Source organism: Schistosoma mansoni (assembly GCF_000237925.1).
Source record: "Schistosoma mansoni, WGS project CABG00000000 data, supercontig 0126, strain Puerto Rico, whole genome shotgun sequence".
Lineage (NCBI taxonomy): Eukaryota > Metazoa > Platyhelminthes > Trematoda > Strigeidida > Schistosomatidae > Schistosoma > Schistosoma mansoni.
Genome location: NW_017386035.1, coordinates 917,821 through 929,191, shown reverse-complemented (window position 1 = coordinate 929,191; position 11,371 = coordinate 917,821). Strand labels below are relative to the sequence as shown.

Here is an 11,371-nt window from a genome sequence, read left to right as displayed (position 1 = left end):
GCATGAGCGACCATGACTCCTTTTATGTTTCTAATTAGTGCGAGTTAAACAATTTCGATGGGTTTGTGGACACATTTCATGAAAATCCACTTGCGAGATCCGAATAATAGAACATCGTCACTTATTTATCAATTCTTTGAGCGTAACGCTCTATGTCCACAAATATATATTATTCCTATATAATGTCTTACATCAACTCGGCGCTCAAATACTGTGAAATTATTCGCTCTAATTTAGACGAGAGTTCTTATATATAATTCTCATATTAGTTTAATAAAATTCATGTATCAGTCAGTCAGCTACAACGTAGGACCAGGCACATTTATGCATCGGTCCAAGTTGCCATACCTCGTTAGCACAAAATTCATATATGAATATACATATTACTGCACATTAGAGTAAAGCTTGATGACAATCCAAATGAGGACAATATTGTTTGCTTGTATGTATTTGTTGTTCTAATAGATAATTAACATTCCTGGTATAAGTTTCCTAGGTCGACTTTTTTTTACTGATTCGCGTAATTTGCATAAGTAGTGTACTTATTAGAGTGACAGTTTATCAAACTTAAAATTAAACCATAAAAAGCGCACTATAAGCTGGTCTATATTAGTTTGGAGCTCAGAATATCAGAAAGTAAGAATTTCATAACCCGATGGAATATATCACTATCTCATAACTAACTGTTTTGGCAGATGCTTTTCTTCCCCATAAGTTTTCCATTTTGTTGATGGCTGAAACATCACTCCGACTTTTTTTGTCTATCACTCACTGTGTTAATATGGAGTGTGAACATTTGAACCGAAACATAATTGTGTCTTATGTTAATGATCTCGGCCGCAATAAACAATACCTTATGATAGATCTATGAAATTTGTTTAGATAACAAACCGACTTAAGGATGACAACCATTGAAAGCCACGAATTAATGAAAAGTTATTTCATCTCAGTACAAGACTTCTCAGAGGTGGGCGCTCGAGACTTTCACTCACTACCACAGAGTAGATAGAGAAATTCCAGGCTTCGCAGCGAGCATTTTACTTTAGACAGAAGATTAATGAATATTACATTTCATATCGAGGATCGCAGTAAAGACTGATATATAGTTTCACTCTGCCATGGTGAGTGTCAAGAGCACGATGAGGGTTATAATTACATGTATACATCCGAAAACTATTAAGGATAATTAAATACTTACAACAAAGAATTCTAATTTCCTTTAATTGGACGAAAAACTTACAGAGTAGATAATTAACAGGCAAAATACACAACGCCGTCTACAGACCTTCTAGGGTTACTGTCGGTCCCAAGCCCGCAACGGAGGAGGTTTGGGCATGGGGTAGACAACCGTATCCCGTGGAAAAAGATCTTGCTAAAATAATCGCTAACCAGAATAAATCATGAGCAGTCTGCTCTCCGACATAAAGGATCTTCACTTAGAAGAACTATGACGACTAATAGTGAAAGCCGAGATTCTTCTGAAATCAAAAGGTCGACGCTCTTCTAATAACCAAAGAAACGACTAATATAGGTACATGGTATGTTCAGAAAATGTGGGAGACCGGGAGGACCACTTAAATGGCGACACAAATGAGGAGATACAACTTGGCAGTGTTCGGAATCAGTGAAACCCATTAGACCCCAGCTGGACAGAAAAGGTTAGATTCGGGTGAGATGCTCTTGTACTCTGGGTCACGAAGAAGAAAATGCTTAACACACACAATGAGTTGCACTGGAGTTGTCCAATGAGGCAGGAAAAGCACTTGTAGGATGGGAATTTCATGGGTCCAGTATCATCAAAGTATCCCTCGAAACGAAGGAAGGGATCACAATGAATGTCGTCCAGTGCTGTGCACCCACCAATGATAGCAATGAAGATGATCAGTTTTATGGGGGGTTGCAGCCGATCGTGGGGAAGTGACCAAGAAAGGACCTGACTACCGTGATTGGAGACCTAAACGCGGAAACTGGAATGCACAACACTCGGTATAAAGATATCATGGAACTACATAGACTGACTGGGTGAAAGGAACGAGAATGGTGAGAGGTTTGCAAATTTACGTGCCTTCAACAGAATGGTTATAAGTGGGAGGTCTATGCTCCTACTTGGACCGATGCATATATGTGCCTGGTCCTACGTTGTAGCTGACTGACTGAGAAAGTCAGGTAAATGATAACAGATGTATGGTCCAATGGAAGATATCACCATTTCGTAACTAACTAAACTGGAAAATTTTTTTCTTTCATATAAGTAAAAAATGTATTGGCATGTATGCACTAATTACCATTAATTCTTCAAACAAGTAAATTGAAACTTTCGAACTATAACGAGATTTAACTTCTTCAAATTTAGAATCATTTGAAATTATGATTAAAATTTCAAGAGAAGATTCAAATTTGTCCATCAAATGAAGAGCTTCACGTCCTGAAGCACACAGCACGCAGTTCATTTCCGCTGAAATTCAAGTAGAATAAGGAGTGATTAAAAAATTATGATTGTTTATATCTTTCTTAGCTTGAAACTATGACTACAACATTTTCAATTGAAAACCCGTTACCGTAAGGTGATTTGAAAGAGTATCATTTTGTTAAGGACAATGTATTACACCATCCTAAAACTAATATATTTACTTGAAATAATTTTCTATATATTCAGTTTCGTATTTCTAGATGTTTCTAGCAACAGTGAAAACAGTCACGAAAATTGTATCGAACCCAGTTAAAAGAGATACCTTCATAAACGCAATGAATAAATATCGAGTTTGAGTCGTACCGAATTTCACTGAAATTCTATTAACTGTCGTACTAATCATGTGGCACGTTTAATATAAAACAGTCACATACAGACAAATTATTTGGTAAAATATACTATACTAAAGAAAAGGTGAAAATTAAGGTAATAATATCCAAAACAAACTCACTTTGAGATAGAATATGTTGCATAGCTTCATCGCCGAGAGTTGGATACAAAGGTACGATGGTATAAGAATATGCTGCACATGCATGCTGCATAATAACCCACTGAATAGTAGAAGAAATAGTTGGGTTTAATGAGCTGTGCAACTAGCAATAATTATAATTGAATAAGTATAAAATAGAATAACGCAAATATATTGATTGTTGGGTAACAGTTGTTTTCTTCAGAAAACATATTTGTTTATGAGGTAGATAAGTGACGATATAACACGCCTGCGCGAACCGAGTAAGGTAACAGGAGGTTTAGATCCTGAGCATTAAAGTCTCACACCTTTAATTAATTATCAAACTGAACGGCGATGTGTATGAATAATCAATTAGAGTATGCGAGTAGCAAAAAGAGATGAAGGTGGATAGAAGAAAAAATGAAAAACAATTGGTAAGATCATCTATGAAGTTTTCTTGAACCAAGAAGATAGAGGCATTACAAACTTATTTTGGATACCAAGACTATGGTTTTGAGTACGAATTCCTATAGCTTTTGCCATATGTATGAGGATGAGAAGATTTGGATAAACTACCCTGGATAAGTTAGTTTTATCTACCACATAACCACTACCGACCATATGTGATAAAACGGAGCTGAGTAATGACTCTGTATGACCTCTTCCTAATTACGAAAGGGGATGTATACTAACTCGTAATACTGATATAACTCTCTTAACAGGAGTAACCAAATTGGTAAAAGCACATCGAGATGGAAAAACCAAATAACCTGTTCTTCAACTAAGCAACCACTATAGATTGACTAAATGACAGATAAGGAATAGATGCATGAAACGTTCTTTTAAATTAAATCAGACTATACAATGTTCGCAATCCTAATACCAAATAAAAAATTTATTATTAGTTTTCAGTACATAAAATGGTGTCGAGAATAATTTAACAAAAGTTAAAGAAAAGATTAATCTATCAGCAAACACAGGACCTAAAGGCTGGGAAATTAACGAAATATAGGATAAGATTTATGAAGTAACACAAGTTGTTTTTGAATGTATTTGAGCAAAACAGTGGTTTTAATTACCGATGAATTGTGTAATTGAATAGAGCAACGCAAATTTCCTTACTAATCAAGGATAAAGAACTCAACAAAAACCACATATTGTCACAGAAATCATCATGCGTTAAACGACCAACCATACCACACCAAAAATTAGAAAATTGTCGATTAAAAAAGAGGTGGGAGGAGACAGGTTCCTGTACTTTAACCTAAATATGATTTACCATCTAACTGTTTGTAAGTAGCAACTGTCACAACGATCAAAATTGAAGAGTAAGAAATGAAAAACAATGAAGAAACGTATGCGTAGGATAAGTATACTAGGCATTTTTGTTCTTTAAGTAACCTAAAGGAATAAAATTTGTGACTTGTGGTACAGAGGTAAGGTCTCAACATTCGGATATCTCACTCTCCACGATCACTATTTACATACTATATCTCATTGGTAAAATCCCATTTGGTACAGACGCTGAGAACACTTCAATAATTGATTAATTAATTCATGAAGTAATATGTACTTCAAAATTGAATAACTTTCAGAATTACCTCTGGTGAATTTGGTGCATAAATCCCGATAACATTTTCACTGTCATGTTTAAATTCCACAACTTTTGAGAGCGCCGACCCGATAGCTCTAATTCGCTCATCCACCTGAAAAAATATACACTTTAGTTGGGACTATTTTACTTCATTATAAGTTAGCCACGAGTATGGATCATTGAAAGACGGTCGTTTCCCCAGACACCGATTAGACCCTGTATTTGAAGGAGTTTCAAATAGAGCATTAAAAACAAATAAATCGGTCAGTGAAATCTAAGAAGCTTTTTACTGCGACCACAAAAAGTGCAGTAAACCTAATAAATGATAACGTACCACGAATTACAAATTAACTGCTGACCCAGTAAACCACGTGAGTTAACAGTTTTAAATCATGATAATACAAAACATCCTCATTTTGAGTGGCGATCATAAAATAAACAGTATTTCAGGCAATAAAGTACTATTTAATCACACTAGAACAACATTCAGAATTTCATAGTTCAGTAACAGGAAAAGTCTATAATGTTCTTCCCCGCCTTTTTAGTAAATAGCATAAGAAATAGTAAGAAACTTCAATAGTAAAAACTTATAGGATTTCACTGCTCAAAGATAAGCTTTCTGACGTTGTAAATATATTGAAATAATAAATTTTAGTTTGTGAGTAAACTTTTTAGAAGCTTACACTGAAACTATATTAGAATGAAACAATTATTTATGCCTATAACATAACGCTACCGGTGTTAGGCAATTCCATTGCCGTGATTCCCCTACGACAAAGAGTGTATCATGCCTATTAGTCAGAAATTTTTGACACGTATCACATTTTTATTTCACGCCATCTGGTCACATTCAACTCACCACACATTCAACTCCTTTGATTTTGAGAATCTACTTACATACGCCTGTTACCCCACGTGGAGAAGCATAAACCGCCTACCAGATTTCTCTAGCAAACTCTGTACTATGCAGTCCTTTCCAGCTGCTACTCATGCTTTTCATGTCTTCTTCAAATTATCAAGCAGTTTGTTCTTCTGTCTTTCACTTTCTCGTTTCACTTCAGGATTCCAGGTTCAAGCTTGCCTCGTGATGAAATCTGATGATTTCCGTAATGTATGTCCTATTCACTCCCAACGTCTTTTCCTAATTTCCTCCTCGGCTGGAAACTGGTTTGTTCTCTCCCACAGTAGGCTGCTGATGATGATTTCCCGTCAACGGACACTGAGTATCTTGAGTAGACAACTGTTTATAAATACTTGTACCTTTTAGATTATGGTTGCAGTAGTTCTCCAAGTTTCAGCTACGTACAGAAGAACTATCTTGATGTTTGTATTGAAGATTCTGACTTTGACATTGGTTGACAGCTGTTTTGAGTTCCGCATGTGCTAGCTTTGCTTTGCCAATCCGTGCCTTTACGTCTACATCAGGTCCTCCTTGTTCACCGATGATGGTGTTCGGGTACGTGAAAGTTTCCACATCTCCCAGGGTTTCGTCATCAAGTGTGATTGGGTTGGTGTTCCTCGTGTTGTATTTCCAGTCGCTGCTTTTTCCCTTGTGTATGTTGAGGCATACTGCTGCTGAGGCTTCTGCTACACTGACTGCTTTCACCTGCATTTGTTCGTGTGTAGGGGATAGAACGGCCAGGTCATCCTCAAAGTTCAAATCGTCTAGTTGTATGCAAGCTGTGCACTGTATTCCGCGCTTCCCCTCAGATGTATGGGTCTTCATAATCTAGTTGACCACCGGAAGGAAGAGAAAGGATGAGAGTAAGCAATTTTGCTTGACACCGGTCTTCAATTGGAATGCGTCTGTCAACTGTTCTCCATGCACCACTTTGCGGTGTAGTCCGTCGTATGAATTGCGGATGATCTTGACGATTTCCTCAGCTACTAACTCAATAGTGTCGAAGAAGGTTCCATAGTGTTCTCCTATCCACAGAGTCGAACGCTTTCTCATAATCAAGGAATTTGATGTATAGTGATGAGTCCCATTCAATTGATCGTTCAATGATGATCCGTAGTGTCGCAATTTGATCTGAACACGATCATTACTTACGGAACCCATCCTGTTGATCTGGAAGTTGGGCGTCAATTGAATCTTTTGTCCGGTTCAGCAACATTCTGTTGAAAACTTTTCCTAGTACCGATTCTTCTAAACTTTTCACATTTGCTCGCACCTCCTTTCTTTGATATCTTGACGAGGTATCCTTCTTTCCAGTTTGTTGTTACTTTTTCTTCCTGTCAAATCTTCCAGAATACAACGAGTTGCATGTTCGCAGTTACTTCCATGTCTGGCTTCAGATTTTACATTTTCAGGTACTGCTGCTTTTCTTTTCTTGATTAGTCTGATGGCCATCCTGATTTCTTCGATCGTTGGTGAAGTGACATCTATAAGAAGGTCTGTGTGTACTACTTTGATGTTCAGTGGGGCTGTCCTATTCAATAGTTCCTCGAAATGTTCCACCCAACTCTTCCTCTACTCTTGAATCTCAGTGATTGTCTTGCTTTCTTTGTCCTTGACTGGTCTCTCTGGTTTACTACATTTCCCTGCTAGTTTCTTCATTGTATCATATAGTTGTCTCACATTTCTTCTTGAAGCTTTTTCCGTTGTTCTTGGCTAGGTCTTTCACATATTCCTGCTTGTCAGCTCAAATACTTTTCTTCACTTGTTTGTTTGATTCTGTGTATTTAGCTTGTGCTTTGACTTTCACTGTTCTTGTTCGGTTGTTGATAATTGCTGTCTTCCTATTCTTTCTTTCTTCAATCATGTCCAGGGTTTTGATAGAGATCCATTCTTTACGATGATGCTTCTTGAGGCCCAGAGACTCCTAAAACGTTGAAGTTAATGCTTATTTGATCCTTTTCCATTTGTCCTCCATAGTAGTTTCCATTTCCTTGAGATCTTGTAAGGCTTGGAACTTGTTGTCGAGATCCATCTTGAAGTCGTTGAGTATTCTGAACATACAAATGTATTAATTATATATCTCGTGCACAGTAGAAATACTAGATAATTCGAAGTCACAATCAAGTTGTGGTTTAACTTGTCGATTTTATTTATTTTATATATGGAAAGATTTTTTTCACCACCCAACACAACAGAAAACGTTTAAAGCTTTAATTTTGTTTCGTTTTCGTTATCTAATGGCATGGGATACAACTTAGTATAGAATCCCTAAAAATGTTTTATTTTCCAACCGCTAAATATATTGAACCAAACAAATAAAATGTGGGAAATTACAATGAATACACTACCATGAGTTAGGGGACCTTTGATACCATGCATAAAAAATCCATGAGACAATACTAAAAAATATGGTCTTCATCTTAGTTTGTCTAAACAATAATCATTTTTCAAGACATATTCGCTCATACAAACCCATCAAATTTCAACTAGCAGCAGCAAAAAGGACAGGGGAATTTTAGAAGACTTTGTTTTCAAATCATTCACGAATTATTGGGTATGGTGAAATTCACCTGATCTATCGACTGATGGAAAACACAATACCCTCATGAAAAATAGTTACGATAAACTGTTGGCTGTTTGTGAACCGATTTTAATAAGTCACTTCTTTTAGGATTAAGTGCTAGTGACGTCTCGAAAGACAATGAAAAATTCACATGTAGACCACCTGGCTAAAACAAACAAGAGCAACAAACATAATAAAAATAACAAGGTTCTACTTCGTAGTTGATTATTCAACTAGATCTATTTCGCAAATCAAAGTTTATCGTGAACAGACAACGATCAACAAATAGCGTGAATGAATGAACTTACTCGAATTACTTAAGCCATATTCAAAAATGTCTTTGACTGTTTGTACACGAGATTCGTCGGTGAACTTCTTAACAATTGGAGATCTTCGTGCACCAGTCTAAAGTTACGGAACAAATCAGTCAATAAATACGAAAAATAATTCTTGAAATCAATTAATAAAATAGCAATATAAAGAAAATTCTTCGGTCACAACCTAATAAGTACCAAACATTTTTTACAAGATTTGAAGAAATTGAGGAAATTAAAACTTTGCCGAATCAGTTATTTGTAAATGAAAAATTAATTGACTGAAGTTAAATTAACTCGTCTAATAGGTTCTTGGGTATGAACACCACTAAATGTAAAGACCAATGAAACTTCTTGGCTTCCCAAACCAAAACTGCAAATGATGGTGTATGAGGCTAACCACGTATCAGTACGTACATAAGAGTATATCAAATTGAGAAATTTAAGCATTCCTAATGTATTTAGCACATATGATGTGGCTAAAAGAATGATAATCAGCCTACACTGAGTTGATCAAGGTTTATGCTCCAATAAAACTTTATATCTTTATCCAAGGTTATACTTCACATCCGAATTACACACTCCGTGGTTTTGCATTATGCGACCTACGATTTGTAGATATTTGTCATCGAATAGTTATAAAAACTGATATCGCATGAAAATTGTTTGAAGACTGTGAATTCATCACAAAACAAAAGAATGATGCAACAATATAACAAAGAACAATAAACGTCACATCGAATAATACCTAATTTTTGTTGGGGAGATCAAGAAAGTCTTGAAAAAATTCAAACAAGATTCTGTAAACTCTGAGAAACATCCTATCCAATTAGTATTCAATAGAAGTTTTGCCAGAAACATCTAGAAAGTGGCAAGTCACATGTTTCGTTTCTGATTGGATGATTATTTGTAGTGCTACTATGTTTAGTAGAGTTCCAGAAATTTCCAGAAGCCCAAAGCCATTCAAAATACTATAAATACCCTAGGTCCTCTGTACATAAACGAACCTTTGGAGCAAAGCGTCTTCTCCATATTTCGCACCTTTTCTCTCGGGTTCGAGTTGCTGTGTAGATTTAGACAGGGGGTTACCAGAGAGCTTAGGAAACCGAACCTAGCGTTCACTTAGAAGGCTTATCAGTTATCTGATAAGTTAATCTAGCATTACGACTGTTACAACCAACTAGCAAAAAGATAAATTTGTAATTTATTAGTCAATCATCTGTTCATATGTACTACAGAAAATTAGAGAATATTTTATTTTCAGAAAAAAAAATCCGAATCACTATTTTACAAGAGATCCTATTTTTCTCCCCAAGACAGACTCTTTTGAATTAAAAATCCCCTTTATTACAGATTATTTTGGTGGAATAAATAAACACTAAAATTACTAATTAAATCATACTCTTGAAGCATAGCTAAGAGATCGTTTAACGAGAATACATTAGCTTTTCATAGCCATATCTCACATTTGCTCCTATTAACAACCTATGTGTTGACTGGGTTGTTCACTTTATTTAATGACACTACCTGCTCTAGGGTGCTTACAGTACCTTTTAAAAATAAATCTCATCGAAAACACTCTGATCACGTTGAGTTAAATACCATGATAAAGGGAGTAGATTCAGAAGCTCAGGTACCTAAATGCCAGTCACCTTGCCACAGAAACTGCATGTTAGGTTGTTGATACTGCTGAAATAACTATTATTCATGTTTTGACAAGGTTTTAAATCAGTCTGTCAGACAACAATCCATATCTTGTTTCTAAGCACCACGCTTAATACTATTTCGTTTATCTTAATAATTAATTACATTCTTCTTTTCGATATGTTCACTCATCGATCTGAGTTTTTCGCTATTGTCGATAGGTAAGATTTTCAATTTCTTGCTTTTCCTTTTGGTAATCTCTTCTTACTGTGTTGTTATCAGATGTGGTAATTCGAACCAGTACTGTATTATTTACATTCGTCACTGAATAATTATTTAGCATAGAATATTTGAGACCATTAAACACTACACTTTTAGAAAACGATGGATAAAATGGTTATTTGAGTGATTAACAACTCACTTTGGGATCGGATATTATTGACTGCTGATTTAAATGAACACTAATAAACGATCTTGAATGATCTATTGGGAAACATTTTCTATAGGCATTTGGATAGGTTGACCGTTTATCTTTGAAAGTAGAAACAAACAGAACGGAAAATAACTAGGAGCGCCCATCTGCCTGTGAATATAACGAAGAGCGGAGTCAACTTAAGCTCAGGCTAACAAGAAACCTACGCAAAGATCGCGAACAGTGGTGGGTAGAGAAAGGAAGGGAAATGGAAAAGGGAGCGGCATTAAGGCAGGGAAAATAATGAGACATGACAAAATGTCGCTTGTCAGTCGTAAGGTCTGTAAAGTGACACCTTAGCGATAGTCAAATTATCTACTTTTCGACCAAGTTTATACGAAATTTTAACCCCTATACTTTCATTGCTTCTATAATTTATATATATATATATATGTCATGGAACGCAAACATCATAACACTTCGTCAATGTACAAAACTGAAGCTTAGCAAAACTGTGTTCAGTACTACAAACTAACTAGTTCTGTGAATTTCAAATGGAACAATCTTTGGAGCACTTAGAAGAGTATATTGTCGGCCTTGCCTGAAATCTTATACATTTACGTGAAGAAAGACACGTCAGTTTTCATGTTAAGTGGCCAAACTTTCAAACCAAACCTACCGGGCATTGCACAGTATGCACCAACTGCTGGCTGACGAGACTTATCGCAAGCTGATGGCAGTTAAATAACAGGCGAAAGGTGAATTGAATCTTGATTGGCTTAGTTCAAATGGTTCAAATGGTTGAGGACGGAATAGAAGAAGCTTTCGCTTAACGGGCTTCCGTGTCTGGTAGCAGTGGATCACCAATACCTCCAGGCAAGAACCTAGGTATATGAACGATAATAGAGGAAAAAAAAGAATTTGGTAAATCATAATAATGTTTTCCTTAGTCCTTAGGAATAAGTCAAGTTTCCTCTTAAAGGACTCCTGGGAAACCGCTGGACTAGCTCAGTCGGTAGCGA

The 11,371-nt window shown here is 36.1% G+C and overlaps 1 protein-coding gene across 1 annotated transcript in view; it reads right to left on the bottom strand.

The window, feature by feature from the left end:
* Smp_198870 (long-chain-fatty-acid--CoA ligase) overlaps positions 1 to 11,282 on the bottom strand; it is a gene marked incomplete at both ends in the record, with an annotated part of 48,493 nt that extends 37,211 nt beyond the window's left edge. Inside the window, 7 exons of the mRNA XM_018790242.1 lie at positions 2,286 to 2,455; positions 2,922 to 3,021; positions 4,523 to 4,627; positions 4,664 to 4,731; positions 8,288 to 8,384; positions 10,359 to 10,468; positions 11,099 to 11,282. Of these exons, the coding sequence (XP_018646408.1) occupies positions 2,286 to 2,455; positions 2,922 to 3,021; positions 4,523 to 4,627; positions 4,664 to 4,731; positions 8,288 to 8,384; positions 10,359 to 10,468; positions 11,099 to 11,282 (834 nt within the window). The remainder of the gene's footprint in view (positions 1 to 2,285; positions 2,456 to 2,921; positions 3,022 to 4,522; positions 4,628 to 4,663; positions 4,732 to 8,287; positions 8,385 to 10,358; positions 10,469 to 11,098) is intronic.
* Positions 11,283 to 11,371: the final 89 nt, after the last annotated feature.